Raw genomic sequence first — 20,845 nt, forward strand, 5'->3', positions numbered from 1 at the left:
TTACTCCTCCTTCGGGCCGAAAGTGCTAAATAACGGTCTTCCGCAGGTGTTGTAACTCTAGGTCTGCCTGGAACATGTCTTCTAGACACATAATCCTCGAATTCAGACTGATTCCATAGTCGGTGAGCCACACTACGAGAGACATTGAGACGTCTAACAGCATTCCCATTTCCATCCATACGATCGCCCGCCACCTCAATGAATCGGGCAAACAACTTCTCCTAAACACTGATAGATTTCCCTGGATATTATCCACGAAACTGTAATAACAGCTAAAGATCAACACTCATGAACAAAAATTACAATTTTTGCATTTTTTTCCAACTCCTACATAAAAGTATTCATTTCTATAAAATAAAAGTGGTAGCTACTGTTTTTGCATACATTTTCTTAAACTTCGTTACTGTCATGCATATGAACTGGGAATTTAAATGTTATTGACATTTTTGTAATGGTGAACTCTGAAAAATATACTGTTGCATAACTTTTGGAGGGCAGTGTATAATGAGCGTAATATGTTTTGTGCGCGCAGTTCCCAATTTGTGCAATTCTCTGATTTTATTTAAGAGAAAACTGATTGCTAAGTACATAGGGAGATCAAATTCTCCCTATGTATATAGCGGTCTGTTATTGTTTAGAAGAACATCAGCGAATTGTACAAATTCAACTTCGCGCTGAGCTCATTTAACATTATATAATATATATTTATTGAGTGAGAGATTTCCTCAAGACTCAAAGAAATTAAAAGGAGATATGAAGGAAAATGGACTACTTCGTTGATGACTGACTACTGCTGAATGCTACACCGAGATGAACCCATCAAGAACATAAAAGCACGCATCAGAGCGCATAACATGCACGCATCAGAGCATGACAGGTCAACGGAAAACTTCGACGCAAGAAATAAACTTGCGCATTTTACGTATATTAACTTAGTATAAGCTAAAAAAGGAATAAATTCAAGGAAAAAAACTTTTTATATCTAATTTAAAAATGTCAGATTTTTGCAGTTTTTCGACTTTTTGCGAATTTTGAAAATTGAGATTTCTACAACACCCTGAAGTGGGATGAGAAAAAGCGAACGTCATTTTTGGATTCGGGGATATAAATTATATGGCAATTAATTAACGAAAGTAAAAAAAACATGACACAGTCCAAATTTTGTAGGCTTATGTAATTTCTCTAAGCAGACCATCTCCACGCACAAATCATATGGAAACACAGTTTAATCTCTTCCATACGATTTAGAAAGGATCCGATACAGTTTTGAGATACCGAACGCTGGGATAATAAAGAATAATACTGAACAATTTAAGAATTCAGTTGTTTTTCATAGATTAATTAGTACTCCTCAAAAGAACATCTTAACATGTTTTATTCTGCGCGAAGCTAATACATGTCAAAAAGCTAATATACTGTTCTGCGGAGCTGGCTATCTTAGAGAAGCGATATTCAATGCCATGTTTCTTTATGTTCTCAGAAATACTTTTCATTTTCAAATAGGGCCCACCAGCGGCCGAGCGGTAAAGTCGCTGAACACTGGTAATTCGGTCCGAGGTTCGAATCCCGCGAACGGGCTGGCTGCATGGGTGTTTTCATGGTTTTCCCCATGTGTAACGTGTATACGAGCCAGTTTCCCTTAGAAAGTCCTCCACGAAGGCATCCCTCCCCTTAGGCAGATAGCCCTAGTGTGCTTTGCCATAATTAAAAAAACACACAAAAAAAAAAAAATTTCAAATAGGGTTGTCTTAGAGACACAACTGCCGTGAAAAGACTCACTGTAGAATAAATTTCGAAACAAAAGTACAGTGTAACTTGTAAAAGCACAGTACAGTGTGGTATCTGAAAAGAACGTCTACAGTTTCAGATGATTTTGTCTTCTGTAGAAATGATGATTTTAAGAGAGGTGATGCTCAGTACTAGAATTTGATACGTTGTTAGAAATACTAACCACTTTCAGATGTGGGTGTCATAGAATCATAGTCGAAGCGAGGAATTGTTGTATTCCCAAAACTCAAATTTACCTCCCCCTCGTGCAATTTCCCCCCCCCCTCACGTTTTTTCAGACAATGTTTTTTCCACGTTTTTTCTCCACCCTTTTCTCTGGTTTTGTTTTAACAGTTGGTATTATTAGTTTAAGAATATGATAATTTTAAAACATTTTTGATGAAAACACTTAATTTGATCTATTCGCAGCCAGTTACATTTTTGTGTGACTTTTTCTATTCGCAGCCAGTCACATTTTTGTATTTTATTCTCAATTTTTATTTTACAGAATGAAGAAAAAATATTATTCTTGGGATGAATGTATGAGTTTGCGAGAAGTAAAGGTACGTATGAAATATTTTTGAATTTGTATGACTTTGTTGTGTATTGTGAGACAAAATGAGATAACGACAGATATGATTTTTAATATTTACCATTACAGTTGATCTATAATGAATGTCACTGATACTGGAATCAAAATGTTGATTCCTAATTTATGAGGGAATTGCTCTCTAAATATTTGCAACAAGCGTGAAAGTGATGTTCTCAAAACCAAACAATAATGGACAAAACTGCTAGTAGATTTCAAAAATAATTACGAAACATCTCAAAAAAATATAAATTCATATTTTATGCATTCTTTTCTTTCTTTGCACATTCAGTGATGGCGCCTTTATGCAAGTCAGCCGCTTTTGAGAAGACAGAAACATTCACAAGAGTGTCTCGGCATACATATTCTCGCACCCTTATGAACAGCATTTGTAATCTGAAAAATGCATCTCTTATCAAAGTGCGGGCACTTTTATTTTGTGCCATCGTTATTCAATTAGGGTTATCGCTTTGCAAACTAAAAAAATACCTGCCTAGTTGTGCGTATCATAAAAAAGCGCCTGAATCCCTTTTTGTGCCGGCCCACCTTCAGGAACCTGTTGCAATCTGTGGTCTATTGGCATAAGATGCCGGTTTAGAGCACTTTATCCCTGCTAATCATCTGTGAGCAGGACGGAACAAGAATTATCCAAAGATTGACTGGGTAACCTGAAGTTCTGGTCACTATAGTATAAGCTTTAAGTCCTAATTCATGTAGAACAAGACCTTTAAAATTTTGATCACAATAGTGCAAACTAGATAACTGGGTGGGCATCAAATCTGGCTTCACACAAAATTTAGTGGCGCTACAAATAATTACGATTTGTTTATCTGTCAGAATCTGAGATTAAGAAATTTCAAACTTCTGTTTTTAAATTTCTGTGATTTTTTTAAGTAATTGTTTATATCTTTAGAGATAACCAACTGAGGAATAGTGAAAAGCTAAATGTAAAGTTAACTAAAATAGCCAGCCTTATAAAGTACTTCATAATTACTTGAATGTTTTAACTGGAAATAATACAAAATATGCTTATCGACTTAAAAACTTTTGGCCTTTCATTTTTATGTAAAGCTACTGCTTTATATCGGAATGATTCTTTTTATTTCAAGCAAAATTAATATTAATAGTTTTGTGTATTTGATGCTTTTTCGTTCCTATATCTTTCAAAAATATCATCCTTTTGGAATTAATGAAATTTTATTACTCTCATTCTGTAAATAGTTTTCATTTTGGATTTTCATCACGGTTAACTTAGTAATTTGATATTGTAAGTTTATCGTGCAAGATTCAGTTACTGAATGTAAAAAAACGTAACATTGATTGTCGTGAATGTTATTTTAGCGAAAGCACTTTCAGCGATTTAACACTATCGCCTGTTTCAAGTGCTACTAAGTGAGAGGCAATTGCTATTCCCATTTTAAAAATTTCAAATCATACATTAGTACTGCTTTTATCTTACCGTTCAGCAACTCATTGAAAGAATGCATTTTTTTCCTTTGCATAAACTTTACTATATTTTTTTTAATAAAATATCAATTTTCATTTCATTTACGTTTAGTTTTCATAAAACCAAGTTGAAATTGTACCAAAGCGGAAAACACAGCGCAATTATCTTTTAACGTTTTGATATGCAATTATTATAATTTACTTATTAGCAGTTGTTATGCTTTACCAAAAATGCTAATGTTTTATCAGTTAACGAAGGGATAATTTTCACTCCAAATACATACTTATTACTAACGTATTCTGAAGTTATACTTCATCAAAAAAATTTTGGAAGGTTTCTCTTACGTAAACAATATTAGAATAAATATTAAAATTTACGTTTCTAAGCAGAAATAAAACTCATCCTTCATTTTTCACTCTTGACCGATATTTACATGCATGGCGGCACGCAAGCCTTTCAAAAAAAAAAAAAAAAAAAAAAAAAAAAAGCAATAAATTTAATCGATTGGCAGATATGCATATGTTTGTGGCAGTGAGAAAGTAAATTTCCATTTTATAAAGAATATATATAGAGAAGAGGAAATTTCTTCCATTATTAGCATATATAATAGGATACTTACAATGGCTGCCGATTAGAGTGTTTTCTTTGGTTTGATCCCAAAAAAAAAAAAGGTCTCCTAGATTTTTAGATATACAAGGAACCGTTTATTTTCTATAATTGCTACATCACTTTAAAGATTGCAGAATGCTTTATTTTTCAACAGAATCGCCATTTCGGTCGATGCATTTTTGTAGACGCTGTGGCAGTTTTACAATGCCCATGTCATACCAGCTTGCCGCCATGCCCTTCAGGAAGCGTTGAGGAGCTTCAGGAGCATCCAGATGATCCTCCGATCTTTACGCATTTTATGAACTCAACAATCGCGAAACTCAACGAATACGAACTCAACAATCGCGAAAGTTGAGGAACTCCCTCAACTTTCGCGATTGTCTCGTCGGCAATTGACGGCCTCCCGCTCCTTTCTTCGTCATGAATTTCAGTACGACCGGCTGTAAACTCTCTACACCATTTGCGAACGTTTTTGACATCCATGCACGACTGTCCATACACTTCTGTCAATAGGCGGTGAATTTCAACCGGTTTAACGCCGTTTGCGTTCAAAAATTGAATAACTGGGCGCACTTCGCACTTGGCGGTAACGTTTATCGGGAGCTCCATTTCGAATGGCTGCCAAGCCAAGACTGAGCATCCGAGCGAAGCGCCTGCGTGCTTATGTGGTAGCGGAGAAGGCACCACTCACAACAGTGTTGCCAACAACCGTATTAAAACTTTCTTTACGTCCCCAAAAAATAGGAGACCTTTTTTTGGGGGATTGCCCTCTTATATACACAATGCCCACAAAAGGCGTCGCATGGTGCTTATTTTCGCAACCATTATGGTCGTAGACATATCCGTCCACAGGATGGATTAATTTATTTTAGGGCCCTAGACATTTTTTCCTGTCAGACCCCTAAGCCTGGGGTGTTATGTAATTACGTCGAGGACATAGCATATTTTCCACATTTCTTGCTTTAAAAAATCCTAATGAATCTACAGTGGCGCCCGAACTAAAAGATGGTGGATGGTGATTTTCCACCACCAGGATTTGGAGACTGGATCCCGTAATCACCAGTCGCTTTTTAAAAGGAAGAGTATGTAAGGTATTTTCTTCCTCCTTCTGCATGCCTTCGTGGTGTAACGTTAGCACACTCGGCGCGTATTCGAGAGGTCCATGTTCGAGTTCCGGCGAGGGCATTGCTCATTTTTCACGTCTTCAGCGTCAAAATAACCTAGTGAGTCTTCATATCAACTTCTTTTATTATAACCTTTCCTTCAGAACTGAACTTCTGCATCAATATTATCTGTTTTTGTATTAACAACATATTTAAACATAACATTTTTTGGGGGGGTTTGTTTATTTGCTTCTTCCTGCATTTTCTTCTTACGCTTTCATTTTACGGCATCGGAAGCGTGACGATAATTCATTATATATAACATATTTATACAATTGTTATATAAAAATCTACTTCAACTAATTAAACACTTCCAGAAATTTAATATTTAGAGCCAAAAATCGTCTCTCTACTAAAGAGTATTTTGTCTCTACTCTTTCTATGTTTAATGTTTTTACCAGACTTCTGCGTACCATACAATTACGCACCCAATATCATGTGTCACGCCCTGTCTACAGATCAGCTAGTCAGTGAAATGTTGTTCATATACAGTGGACCACTTATATCAGTATATTAACAGAAAAGGAAACCTGTAGATTTAGATTAAATTTAAAATGAGTATATAGATAAACTTTTATTTATTTTGTGAAATAAAATGTAACTTTTATTTTATTTTTACATTCCCCCCCCCAAAGTGGACGGTTTAACCGGGCTGTCCAAAAACCGTGCTCTAGACATTTGTCTTCTTTTTCTATGCTATGGTCTGGCCCTGTTCGTCCAGTTACAAAAATATTTCAAATAATGCGAATATTCGTACTTTTTCATTTGCTAGACACCAGGCGTTCCAGTCCTCCGTAACCTACCTACCTACTTTTGTATTTTCAAAACTTAAATCAATTTTGTAAAACTTAAAGAAATATAACTTATTTTTAACTTTTCCCGGATCCTATACTTACATTCAGGAATATTTTATACGCATCATAAAAATTAAAATACAAAACGTGCAATTACCTTACTATAAAATTTGATCAAAATATGTTATTTTAAAGCTGGAGATCATAATCAGAGTCTGTACACAAATTGAAGAACGAAATGTTTGCATTTGTAGATGACTAAACATAAAATATCAGTTTAAAAGAAAAGGGTTAGGATGTCAATAGATGAAGCGACAAGCAGTTTTATGTAGATAATCGTGGATCGCACTATGATCAATGACCGCACGCCCTTATATGTGTTTGCAACTGGAACTATGGCTAGTCAACGATACATTAATGATGTTCTGCTGCCTCATGTTCACATGTTCCGTGGTGCTATCAGTGATAAATTTGTTTTCATGGACGACGACGTAACATGTCATCGAACAGTCGTGTCTAGAGAGCGAGGATATTCAACGCCTCGTATAGACAACAAATTCTCCAGATATGAATCCCACTTAAAATGTTTGGGACGGTTTGTGGAGAGGTCTTGCTGGTCGACAATGCGCTCCAGTAAACAAGGACATCCTCTCCGTGCACCGACAGAGGAATGGGATAAATTACCACCTCAACAGCTGTTGGATAATGTTGTGCAAAGTATGACATGAGTATGGAATCTTGCATCGCCTTCCATGGTGATCACCTCTTATCGGGCTCTTTTCTTAGTCTCTAATGGCGTCTTTCACTTTCTTTAGCGAATGCCTTCTCTTAGCTATTTCATATTTCATTATTGAAGATGTGAAGTTATTGCATTTAGTCACAAAGGTACTCCGTAAAACTCCTGGGTCCTTGGCCTTGATCCATGGCGATCATACCCCGAACTTGAATCTTATGCCAATGCAATTAGCCGTCAGCAGGCATTACGTATTCAGCACAATATGCCCATTTTTTTCCTTTGAACACTTTCTAAAGCCTTCTAGATTTCAGAGTACAATAAATTACCTTTTATTGTTATGTCGTAGTATTATGGCAATATTTTATTTCAGTTGGCATCCAAACACACTTACTTTTTAACGCACTATATAGCCGTCCTTAGCAATGGCAACCAGTGTATTATCGACCTGTATTATATTAAAAGAAATTAAATAATGAAGAATCTGCACAAATATATGTTTGTTTCTCGTATTGTGTAAAAAAAAGCAAATCCAAATTTGGAATTTGTTTTATTTCCTATTTAATATTTTGTAAATCTTTAACGAATTTTTAATCAATAAACTCAACGATTTCAAAGCCAGCAATGGTAACACTCTACAGAGAAGAAATTTTATCTCCAGCGGGCGATACTGTCTATCGTTACTTCTAAAGATTATATTAAAAAAATAGTGAATTATATAAAAATATCAAATTTTTTTATATTTTTAGCTCAAAGAGTCATCAGCCGAAATGCTCTCAAAACGTTTATGTGTGGGTGTAAATGAAAACAAAACTCTCCTTTGGGTGTAATATAAAATCTGAAAGCTTGTAGATTTTTTGGGGGTGGGGAGCTTCAAAAATATCCTGGTGGCAGCGAATTATTGTCCGTCACCTTTTAGTTCAGATGCCATATGCATAAGTCATTTCCCCCCCTTTTTTTTTAAGCATTAGACATGAAAAATGCTCAGTGCTCTTGCGAAAATTCGGATACTGAATCTCTCGAGTGCTACTCGGACGTGCTATTTAGTTATACCACGAAGGCAAGCGGTAAGGGAGGAGAAAATAATTTACTGACTATAAATAACATATTTTTAGCATTAAGCATCTTTGCATTTTTAGCATCTTTTTGCATTAAGAATGCATAAATTAAAAGGCAATATACCCCTCAAAACACTACTGGTAATTCACAGCTTCAAGAACGTAAATGGGTGTTTCCTTTTGAAACCAAATTCAGAGATAATGATGTTTTCGGAATGATAAAAAATACGAAGATGTTTTTTATATTAAACGATACTAAGAAATGAAAGGGGGTTAATGGAGCGGTCGATCAGCATGAAAGATTAGTATCGATTCTGCAAAAAGATAAATATTGATGAGATTGAGCTAAAAACGCATATCCAGGCATTTAAAAAAATAGAAAATTTTTAGAATGCATCATGAAAATGATTCATGTAATGACGCTAAAACATAGCATTTCATATCTGGAATATTTCTTACATCTATTTCTAGTCTTTTAGGTGCTTTGATGACAGGAATTAAGATTAGTCTATGAAAAACATCACAGAAATTTAATACTGTTCAGGAATAAGGAAAATTATATTCCATATCAGAATTATTTTTACATCATCTAAAATTTGTTGCAAATCAATATTCAGGCAACATCTTGGTTTCAGTCAGAGGAATAGGGATATAGTTTTGATTATGAATCTTAATACTTTTTAAAATCCGTTTTATCGTTCTGTATCTACGTGATATTATTGCGAGTTAGGGGTTCGTTACTGTCTCTTTGAAAAATCACTGTAGATGAGCAGGAAGCAATTCAAAATTATTTGTACTCAGTAAAATCATACAGCATCAAAACAAATAGCTCTAAACAGCTCAAGAAGAACGCGGACATTAGATAAATCCTTCTTGGTACAAGAGGAATATGGTAATTTCTCTTGTACCAAGAACTCTCTAAAGCACAATTCATCGTAATTCACCGTAAACTCTAAAGCACAATTCAGCGCCCACCAGCGGCCGAGCGGTCACTGGTAGTTCGGTTAAGTCGCTGAACACTGTTAGTTCGGTCCAAGGTTCGAATCCCGCGAACGGCTTGGTTGCATGGGCGTTTTCGTAGTTTTTTCCATGTGTAAGGTGTATACGAGCCATTTTCCCTTAGAAAGTCCTCCATGAAAGCATTCCTCCCCTTAGGCAGATATGCCTCAAGACTTTGCCATAACCACACATACTAAAGCACAATTGAGTTTCGAGAAAAACTGGAATCATGTAGAGCTTCCAAAATTAATTTTCTAAAAATTTTCAGAAAGTTGTCACTTTGGTAACAAAAAATGTAGCCAAGGCTCGTCCGGAACGTTTTTGCATATATTTTGCGTTTTTGTTGAGCTATTTTTACAATTTAAACGTCGATGGATTCTGAACTAGAAGCTCTTATAATTCTATATTAAAAAAAAAAAAAAAAAAAAAAAAAAAACACTTATTTATAAAACCTGTGTCCGCAAATTTAGTTGTACACGAAATAAACAATAAACTATTACCTTAAATGAAAAAAAAAATCAAAGAAACAAATGAATAAAACAATTCACAATATCACAGCAATATATAAAGACAAAATGCAATACAAAAGACTTAAATATTTCCAGAAACTGACAGAAATATATATCTTTGCTGATTTAATTTAATCATATTTTGTCAAACGATATTTAGCATTTGAAAGGAACAGACTTGCTTTAGAACACTGTATTGTGAAATTTGTAAAAAAGTATCGTTAAGTACAAGGCGTCTGAAATGGAACTATCACGCTGCCAGATTAGAACCATCACTTTCTTCCAGTTCTGTTGCAAAACGGCAGCTACAGAATGTCACCAAATCATGTATACAGCTTTAGATACTAATGTTGTATCATATGCCACTGTGAAGGTTCGGTACTGAAAGTTCAAAAGCAAGGACTATGACATTCAAGCACCAGAGCGCTATGGCCGGCCTACTGATGTTGATGAGCCCCGCCTAACTTGCGAAAGAAGATCAGTATGCAATCACTTGAGAGCTTGCTAAGGAGTTAGACGTTAGAGACATGCCGATTACCCGCACTATGCATTGTATAAACTTGACGTATAAGTTCAATCGCGGGATGCCGCATGAGCTGAGTCAAGCAGATAAGAACACACGTGTTCAGGTCCTGAACTAATCTGCTCGAATATCAATGCCAGGACAAAATTCTGGACAGGATCGTCAGTTGTTATGAAAAGTTGATTTACTTCAACAGCCAACACACAGGCCGAAAAGGGGGTTGGTCTGCATCCGGTGAGCCCGTCGGCAGCGTTCGCAAAGCACACTTTGACTAACAAAAATTTCATGCTTTGTATCTAGTGAGATTGCCGTGTTAATTATCCACAAAGATTATCTTCTACAGTAAGAGGTACAGCAAGATGCTAGTCCGTGTTGACGCTGTTATCAAGAAAAAACGCCGAACTGAGTTCCGGCGCAAAAAGGTAATGCTCCTTCAAGATAATGCAAGACCACACGTGTCGGCAATTCATCGGCTGGATTCTGTACGGACTCGAATGGGATCTTTTGCCATACCTACCATATAGCTCGAGATCGCTCCTTTGGAATTCTACCTTTTTTTTCTCACCTTCAGCTACATCTTGCTGGTGCTATTTTCTATTCTACACAGGATGTCCGAATGAGGGTGATCTGTTTTTGGACTCACGGCCACCAAGTTTCTGGGCCGAAGACTGCGATAAACTACCAAAATGTTGGCGGAAAATCATGGATTTGGGTGGTGATTACTATCCGCACTAAAGTCGTTGCTTTGAATTTTTTTTTTTTTTTCTAAATTTATTAAGAACGTTTTTTGGCGGAGAACTTTCTTTAAAACCAGATAAAAACGCTAATAATGCATTTTGATTTTAATGACTTCATTTTGATTGCGTGGAAAAAAGTTAGAAAACAAACTATATTGCATTTCTCATCTGCAATTATACTGAATTTAACTGAATACTGAAATAATACTGAAATGCAACTATAATAATAAACTTTAATACAGTATATCCTAATACAAACACTCAGATGCTGTTTGTCTTCTACTCAGATGGTCATCTTAGAAAGGGCATGTTCAATATTATTGTTGAAATTATCAAGGTATTGAAGTCATCACGATTATTTTTAGAAGTGTTCACCAGGAAAGGATTTAATTGCATTTGTCATAAATTTTCTTTAATTCATAAATGGATTATCTGTATTTTTTAATTTCCATCTGAAAAACAGAAGATGGAGTAAATTCTTGTGTCAAAATTCTTTCTGTAATATTCTCGAGAAATCCCAGGCAATTTTATTTTTCCCGTATAAATTCTTTTTAAGGATAAAAAAAGAGGATAGTTTTTTAATGGCAGGCACTATCCATTTTAGGTTTTAGCCACTACAAAGGCCAGAAGCGATTGACATTTTATTATAAAGGCACCTAATAGGCGGGCATCATTACCTCCTATGAATAGACAGACAATTTTACATCCATGGCTTCTCAGAGATTCGAACACTGGCCCTTCGGTACGGCACAGACACTAAACACTTTCCTGTCTGTGGACTGCAAACACACAGAGATAAATATAAATACAAATTAATGCAAATATAAATATAAATTTCATTTCGATATCTTTCTTTACAATATATATATATAAAATTCCATAGTCAAGAATACACTTAAAAATTTAACTGTATGTTCTTTTCATTTTTAATGGCGACGTTCTCTTACTTGAAAGTACGTGGAGTTAAGTCCACAGCCCCGTAGTCAAGTTGTTTTTCCCGCCTTTTCTACACGTACAGTTATAGAATGTTCTGGAAATATTTAAAGCGAACTGGATTGGCTGACGAGGCTGACGTCATTTCTTGGAAGCTCCGCCTTTCCAGAGGCTATAAAAGGACTCGCAAAGGAATATCGGGGTCTTTTCTTTAATGTAACGATACAGTAAACTTCATACAAAAAGTTATTAGTAGTTCTTTTTTGTGTACTCCGGAGATCTGATTTTTATAACTGCTATTTCTCCTGAATAATAATAAATGGATCCTGTTTTTTAAACTTATCGTCTGATAATTTAAGCTACGACTACATTTATGATTCTTCAGCAATCTATTTATTCCTGACAAAAGCTGGTACATCACATATACATATATATAGCTTGAGAACATTTAGGGTGTACAAACTTTCTTCATTGCGTAGATCAGGTTCGATATATTTTCGCTTATCCTTTTCATCTAATCATCATTACAAAATTACATATATCACGTTTATTAAGAGATAAGATGCACGATCAATCAGTTAGTTTTAGATTTCATATTACTTCATATGATATTTTTATTAACTACATTATTTAGTCTTTAATATACAGTGTTGAGCCCTGGCAATACCGAAATTCTTAGTCATGTTGCAAAGATATATTCTTCAGAAAAACTCCGAACCCGTGACTTCCTTGTCGTGAATGCTCTCTATCGCTTCAACATCTGCTCGAAATCGTGCAGTTTCGTCGTATGGAATCGTCCTTCCAATTATTAATAATATTCCTATCCACGATTTCTAGTTTCTTTTTCCCGATCTCATTCTGTCATTCTCTACCCAAATTTTTACTACTTGAGTATAGGGAATATTAGCTTTCTACAGCAAATTTACAATGAACTCTTTTCAGTTATTCTGAATTAAAATTTAGAAAAAGAGTAATTCGCATCATCTATTTTACGGTACTAGCTGCTAAATGTGAAATAATTAAAAAAACACTTTTATTAACTAAACAACAGTTTCCGACACATCAGCTAATTAAAAGCACATTAAAAGCAGTGAGGCCTTATTGTTTTTTTTTCTAGTTTAATTATTAATTTCTAAATGCATTTGTGCACGTATATCAGAAGAGCATATTATGTTTCTAGAGAATTCTGCGAAAGGTTGTCTCATTACGTTTCCCTCAAAATAATCAGATGTTATTTTAACTAGAGTCTAATTAATAACAACAAAACTTATTTTGAGCTTAAAATGCCCTGAAATAATTTTAAAAAATTGCTCCTTGTCTGAGGGTGTAAAGTTTGTTTTATCTAACACGTTATTTTTATGTTTATTTTTTTCTGTAACTTCTTTTCTTCCTTTAGCCATCAGCAGATTACAAATTCGATTGGGTCTCAGTAACTAGCGAGTTTGAATTTTTTATGAGGTATAATATATGTTCCTTGGATGGAGTCACATTTAACTATAATTTTCAGTTTAACAATGGAAATTTGTATTTGTGTTGCTGTAAGCAAAATTTTTTACATGGTACGAATTTTTTTGGATAATTCAAAATATAGGACATTGTTTTCATAAAATTAGTCATCTCACGTTTTTATGTACGAACATAAAAATATTGCAGTGCAAATATTTCTTAATTTAGATATTGGCCATGATATATTGCCTGAACTCTGCCCTCTAACTTCTTGAAACACTAAATTGGCGTTTAATTCCTCAAATTTTTGTAATTTTATGTACTTCAGTTATAATTCGCATTTTTTCTTGCAGTCTCTTCAGAAGCTAAGTCATACAAATTTGGTGAAATTAAAAGAAGTCATCAGAGAAGACAATACCTTGTATTTTGTTTTTGAATATATGAAGGAGAATCTCTACCAGCTTATGAAGAGAAGGTACTCTTTTCATACCCTTTTATTGGACGAAATAATATTATCTTCATTTCTTCTGTTAATAGTTTCTAATCGTTTGTTAGCAATAACAATACACGCGAACGTTACTTGCATGTTTAACTTTCTGAAACAACCTTTGTTCTTTTCACAATTTTTAGTTTGCCATAAAAAGAAATGCTGATGAATTTTTGAAAATTTACCCCTTCCCCCCCAAAAAAATAGATTGCAATGTAGCATTAAAGTTCCAAAAAGTCTTTTCGGCAATTTATCAATTTTGGTCCACCTGATCATTTTTTCTCCTCTCTTTCTGCTTCCATTAGTTCCATATGACTTTTAATAAATGTTTACGGCCTAGACCACGGGTTCTCAAACTTTTTTGCCCCGTGCAGCCCTTTTACCATTGCTAGAAGGTCATTTCCCCATCCTTTCCAAAATTCGAAAAATAAGTATGCATATGCTAGATTTATATGATTTTTCAACGTGTTTTATAAATTAAACGAGAAAAAGGTGTAGAAAATGTTAACAAATATCAAACCTGAACAAAAGTAATTTTTTATGTTCATAAACTAAAACTAAATGGTTAACAGATAACTAAAAAGCTGATTGTATTCCCTTCCCCTGAAACTATGAAGTTCCCCCTGGTTCAGAACCTCTGTCTAGACAGAGAATGCTTATTTTTTTTTTTTTTTAATCTTATTGAATTAAGCCTAGAAATTTTATATGAAGTTATAAGATCGATTATGCCAGACAGCACTATCACTGGGCTAGTAGTAAAACTGGAAAACAATTTTCATTTATTTATATGTTTATTTATTTACATTATAAACGACATGGAGGTCTTATAATTTCATGTAATTCCAATCAAGAAACTCTGCCATAAAATAAAACTTTGAATTCTTTTCATCGCATGTAGTTTTTTTATTGCATATAATATATTATGTGCTATAAAAGTATATAATAATTTAAACAGAGGCAACACGTTGCTAGTTCTGAAAAGTTTCACTGTAAATAAGTACACACAATTACAGTCCCTCGATATAACCGTCTGCCATTTCTACCACCTTCTTGCAACCTTACTAGAAGGTTTCGATCACCATTAGCTCATCTACTTCTGGTGACGCTCCACAGCAACCCACCTAAAGCACGGATAACTTCTTCTATATTGTACTTGATCTATTATAATGTTGTAATGGATCTTTGGCAGTAGTTATTTTATTTTGGAAGAGATCGTACTTACCCTGACTCATATCGGGCGAGAATTTCAGTACCATCATCGCTATCGTTGCAGGAGATCCTCTATAGCGTTTGCATTACATCCAGCTATTATGGAGGAGGATGAGATTCGTCATGTGACACATGATCTCGTCATATGCGTTCAGCATTCAAAAGAAAGCGAAGACATTTGTTAGTGACGAATTCCATGATATGAGTCCGTGCTATTAGGATCCTTTTCACAAATTTAAAGAAACATAGCGAGGAATCTATTACAACAGCAGAGAGGCGATTATCCATGCTTTAGGAAGTTTGTTGCGTGTCACGAAATGGAAGTGGACTTGCTGATGGTGTACGGTGCCTTCCAGTAAAAATGTGGTGAAGATCGTAATTGTGGCAGGCGATGATAGTTAAGAGTTTGTAAGTCTTTTAACAAAGTAAGAAGTAAGTTTTAGAAGTCTTTTAAAAAATACTGACGTGTTACCGTTACTTTTTATCCATCTCTTGTATATACCCTGTAACATTTAACGATTTTATGTTTATTTTGCTTTCATTAGCCTACTCCCAATATTATATGAACATCAGGTATTAGGAAATTACATGAAGCTGGAGACATTTCGTTAATCAAGAGACAAAAATTACATCCTCATAGAGTTTTCGAAGAAGGCATTCCTGCCTTAAGCAGAAAGATCTTTCCTGTTTCATCATAATCAATTCAACAACAACAACATTAATAATAAAGATCGCAAGTACTTACTAAATTATAAAATCAATATTTTCTTAGTGCTACAAATTTGAACAGTTTCTAGTTAATCTGAGTTTTTCAACCATATTTACTTTTTACTAATAGAATAGACCAGTGTAAAGAGTTGAATGTATCTAATTGGCAAATTTTTTTATCGCCTAATCCTTAACCTGTTTTTATATATCCTTATTTTTCTGCAAATTTGGAGATATTTTGCTAATATAATGAAATCTCTTTGATAACGTTATTTAGGCTTCCATTCAATTTCTCTAAAAGAGATCGACTAAGAGAACGTCACTATCTATGATGCGTATTATTTTATCATGTAGGATAAGTGAAAAAGAATTATTCTGTTAAACATTATGCAATTAAATTGGAACATATTTGCCTATGGTTCATCAAATCAAACTTTAGTGCATCAAATTAAACAAAGTTTCTTGTCACTTGCTTCAGATGCCGCATGTGAAAACTGTTTTGGGCGCCACACATATCTAATCGCAGTTAAAAGCAGCAAATAACACCTGCCTTCATATTTGCCACATCTCTTTCCTTTGTGAGGATGTATTAAAGATATTGATTTTGTGCCACTATTGCCATTCTATTTTGATGAATACAAAACTGCATTATACATGCTATCGCATCACTCACATCGGATATGCTTCAATGTTTGTGGACTGAAATGTGCAACAGACTGGATGAATGTCACATGACAAAAAGATTTTGTACGGAATGGCAAGAAGAAATAGGATAGTTAAAGTTAAATTTGATGTATTACAGGTAAACATATGCCAATGAAATTCTTTGATAACCATCATTTTCAAAAAGATCATTCTTTTTTACTTACCTTATATAATATTAATCGCTGACATTAATTATTTAGTGATTTAATAATGTTCTCAGAGGCAGTCATCACTTTCAAAGTTTGTCTCTTTAGGAAGTTTCACTAAATCTTTAAGTTGCTGCAGTGTGCTGTTTACAGATACAGTGCTATGTACATATTTTTGTAACTTAAATCAGTGTATTCATGATTATAATAGTTAAATGTTCATAGAAGAAAGAAAATAATATTAAAAAGCAAGAAACGCAGGAAGCCTTGTTAAAAATTATACATAATTTGAACTATTACTTACAGGGATAGACCATTTCCTGAAACAGAAATCAAAAATATTCTGTACCAAATTCTTCAGGGACTACAATTCATGCACAAGCACGGTTTCTTTCATCGAGATTTAAAGCCAGAGAACGTGCTCTGCATGGGACCGGACCTCATCAAAATCGCTGACTTCGGCTTAGCTCGAGAGATAAGGTCGAGACCCCCCTACACCGATTACGTTTCAACGAGATGGTAAGAAAAAACTTTTTCTTAGATTGTATGCATGTGAAGCATGAAGCACATTGTAGTTTCTCCTCATTAAGATCTGATAAACTAAAAATCGAGATTTTTTTTTTTTTTTTTTGGTTAAAAGTTTTACGGAGATTAGTCACTGTAAAAGCTAAGAGTTAAATGTAATCTAATCCTTTAGATTGCATCTTAATACCTTAAATATATTGTTACGAAATTTTCAGGCGCGGTGAGATGGCTTCCCCGCAAAGCAGTTTAAGGGTTGCCATAAAATATCAAGGAGGTTAGGGTTGCCACATTTATCGAGAAATCGCCCATTTAGCGACAAAATTGGCGATATACCATGGACGGTTGGAGAACCTTCTGGAACGAATTCTTACCGGTTTAGCCCAGAATGTTCTCGAACACAAGTCGAAAGCTATATAAACCCTGCTGGTACGCGGAGAGTTAGTGTCTCAGTGAGTGTGTCTCGTCTAGCGAGTCAATCCCTGCGGAGTCGATCGAGTAGTCAGCCGGGGAGCGAGTGCCGAGTGGGTCGTCGAGTGCATCGAAGGAGTCTGTTAGTGTATCGCGGTTCGTGCATCGTCGAGAGAGCGTGTTGAGCTCCGGGAACGACTGAACCGAAGAGTCGGGAGCTGTGCTCTTGTGTCGTCGAGTGCATCGCGAGTTGTAGCATGGAGAGTCACGAGAGTACGTGGAGTTCCGAGAACGACCAAGCAGAGTCGAGAGCTGTACTCCGGAAAGCAGAGTTGGTTGCTTTGCAGGTAGCTGTCTCCACCGTTATTGCCTGTTAGTGGGAAGGCTGTGTCGCTGATTGTTCCACCGTGTTTATAGTAGATCTTCGACGACTATAAAAGTGTTTTGGAGCTGTCTTGATTAATATTGATAAATAAAGTGTGTTTCGATACTTCGTCCAGTGTCGTCGTTATTCACTCCAAATCTACGAACCCTGTACGAACGTGATGGAAGAAAATAACGTAACAATATTATAAATTGATGACTTTGCGGTGCTAAACGTTCAAGTCCGTCAGACACTAAAATCGATTTTTTTCATAATTAGAAATACAGTGAAAAGACAAATTGTTATATACATCTTTGGTGGAAGCATGTAAATAAGCACGAATGTATCTTAAAATGGATTGTCGAAAGAATTTTCTGAGTGTCATACATATCAAAGCTTCTTACATGCAGGTTGTAAGATACCATCTCCCTCCTTATTGCGTGCCTTTGTGGTGTAACTGGAAAGCACGTTCGGGTAGCAATTGCAAGATCCGGAGTTCGAATCCGACGAGGACATTACACATTTTTCATTTCTTCTGCTGCGAAATAAACTGCCTAATGGTCTATACAAATGGGGGCCTAATAAAAAAAATGTGGTGGACTTAAATTTGTCATCCCAGAATTTGGCGACAAGGTCTGGTCTTCCCCAATCGTCCTTTAAGAGAAGGCGTATATAAGGTATCTCCTCCCTCCTTCCCGCGTGTCTTCGTAATGTAATTAGAAAGCACACCCTGGTAGGAGTCGGAAGATCCGGTCGAAGCCCAATGAGGGCAAAGCACATTTTTCACCTCTCCTTCTTCAAAATAAAATACCTAGTTATCTTTATAATGTAAGAAATAGTTGTCGTATATCATATCGATCTGAATGAATTCGATTACAGAAAAATTGTCGACGCTCGCAGGGCTAATATTAGAATTCAAATGTAAACTGTTAAACTTTTACACTCAACACAAAAGCAAAAATGTTTACAACACTATGGGAAATTTCGCAAAACTTAGATTAATTGTAAGGAACCTGTTAGAAAACTGGCGATAGAGCATGAGCGAAAAAAATCGGTCCTGTATAACTCAAGGCGATAACTTTTTTGAAACATATCATTGCAGAATTTAATGGCAGCTGCTTTTATATGCTTGTACAAAAAGACTATTTATCGACACATAGCGAAAGTTGGATTTGACAGCCTATATACTCATCATTTCCCGCTGCTGGCTCAAGACACAGAATTATGAGGCTGCAGTGTGCAAAATTTCTTCGCTACTGAACTGTAGACGACTGGAAAAGTGTTATCTGGCCAAACGAATTGAGATTTCAACTGCATTATATAGCACGTGTACGGAGGAAACCTTGCGAGACAAGGGACCTGCCGTGCCAGAATGATGTTCTGCTAACAGCTGGTACTAGTAAAATACTCTAAGGAGCATTTGCTTGGACGTTTTTTGGATCCGCCAATCCCTTGAAGAGAATCATAACGTAGTTTCTTCGAGGAGAATGGTGCCATCTCTGAACTTGATACTGCCCTGCCACATTGCTCGTAGCAGGCACAGGATTTATCGCATTCCGCTAAGTATATAATATCCATGTGGTGCTCATGTCAACAGATTTCAATCTGATAGAGAATTTCTGTAACGTGCTGGAATGCTCCTAACAGAAAGCACTGGACTTACCGCCACATTCTGCGAAGGATTTGAGATATACACTTGGAGGAAGCGAGAAGAAAATGCAACTAGCTTGATTTTATGCACTTCGTTGAATCACTGCTAAGGCATACAGTTGATGTATTTGAAGCAAAATGGAACAACGCTACTGATTAGGTGTGTATTAATAATTTATACATTTCAATATATTAATTCATTCATGCCTATAATATTTGATATAAAATATTTTAAATCAGAATTTCTTGTAATAAGAAATATTTAATTAGATATACTTATAAAGCTACAATATTTATTATATTTTAATCTATTAATAATTTTCTGTTATGCACTTAACACGCTTTCTTATAGCTTTTGGTAAACGTTAGCAAACAAAATAGCTTATTGCGTGTTTCATCTATCATTTTCGAAATCACAGGTCACTAATGTCTCAAATCATATTATTGCGTGCTAGTATATCATTGATGAGGAAGAAGTAGCAAGAATGATCTTATAGAAAAGGTTATATGGGATCATCAAACATTAGAATTTATCTTTCAGTAGTTAGAGTATACCGGCTTCTTATAATAAAATACAAATTTTGTATTTACTCAAAGTACCAAAAAAAAAAAAAAAAAAAAAAAAAAAAAAAGCCTGCATTATATTCTTTCAACCAAACTTCACTTAACCAAAAATTCTCTAATCAGTCACCAACATTTTTTTTAATCTTCATTACTTTTAGTTGTTTTATTCTTTCGAGATAAATATTATTTCACAATGAAGGCAAGTGATCTTTAGTGTATCATAACCAAAAATAGCAAATTGGGAAATAAATGTTACTAAGAAAGCGATTTCATGCATTTAGTTCATTAATGGATTATATGTTAGATATTTTTAACTGAAGGCCGTTTTATAATTAAGGTATATTACTTAGATTCTACATAACTCCAGTTAGGTTTGAGTTTTGATTCAGGGTTTTGATCGAGTGAAGTTTGGTTAAAAAAATTATATTGCAGGGGTGTTTTTTTTTTTTTTTATTTTCCATTTCAAAGGAGCAATTTGTCCTGAAGGACTATTAATTTCGTTTTCGAATTTTGCGTCGAAAACTTTAAAAGGCTGTATCACTTTTCAAATCGTTGTCACCATACATGATCGCTCTGTCTATATTTGAAGAAATTAAATAGTGAAGAATCTGCATAAATGTATGTATGTTTCTTGCATTGTGATAAAACAACGGTACCTAGAGCCATCAAAATTTTAATAACGTAATCTTCCATAAAATATAGGCATGTGTAATCCCTAATTTGAATTTGAAATTTTTTTTATTATCGATTTCATATTTTGTAACACTTCAAA

The 20,845-nt window shown here is 34.9% G+C and overlaps 1 protein-coding gene across 1 annotated transcript in view; it reads left to right on the forward strand.

The window, feature by feature from the left end:
- Positions 1 to 20,845, forward strand: part of LOC118189124 (serine/threonine-protein kinase ICK-like) — a 56,831-nt gene that overhangs the window by 11,070 nt on the left and 24,916 nt on the right. Inside the window, exons 3-5 of the mRNA XM_035359666.2 lie at positions 2,276 to 2,330; positions 13,661 to 13,782; positions 16,869 to 17,081. Coding sequence (XP_035215557.1) covers positions 2,276 to 2,330; positions 13,661 to 13,782; positions 16,869 to 17,081 — 390 coding nt within the window. The remainder of the gene's footprint in view (positions 1 to 2,275; positions 2,331 to 13,660; positions 13,783 to 16,868; positions 17,082 to 20,845) is intronic.

The sequence above is a fragment of the Stegodyphus dumicola genome, chromosome 9 (assembly GCF_044657685.1).
Source record: "Stegodyphus dumicola isolate Sdum_Otavi_A_Nest chromosome 9, ASM4465768v1".
NCBI classification, from domain to species: Eukaryota; Metazoa; Arthropoda; class Arachnida; order Araneae; family Eresidae; genus Stegodyphus; species Stegodyphus dumicola.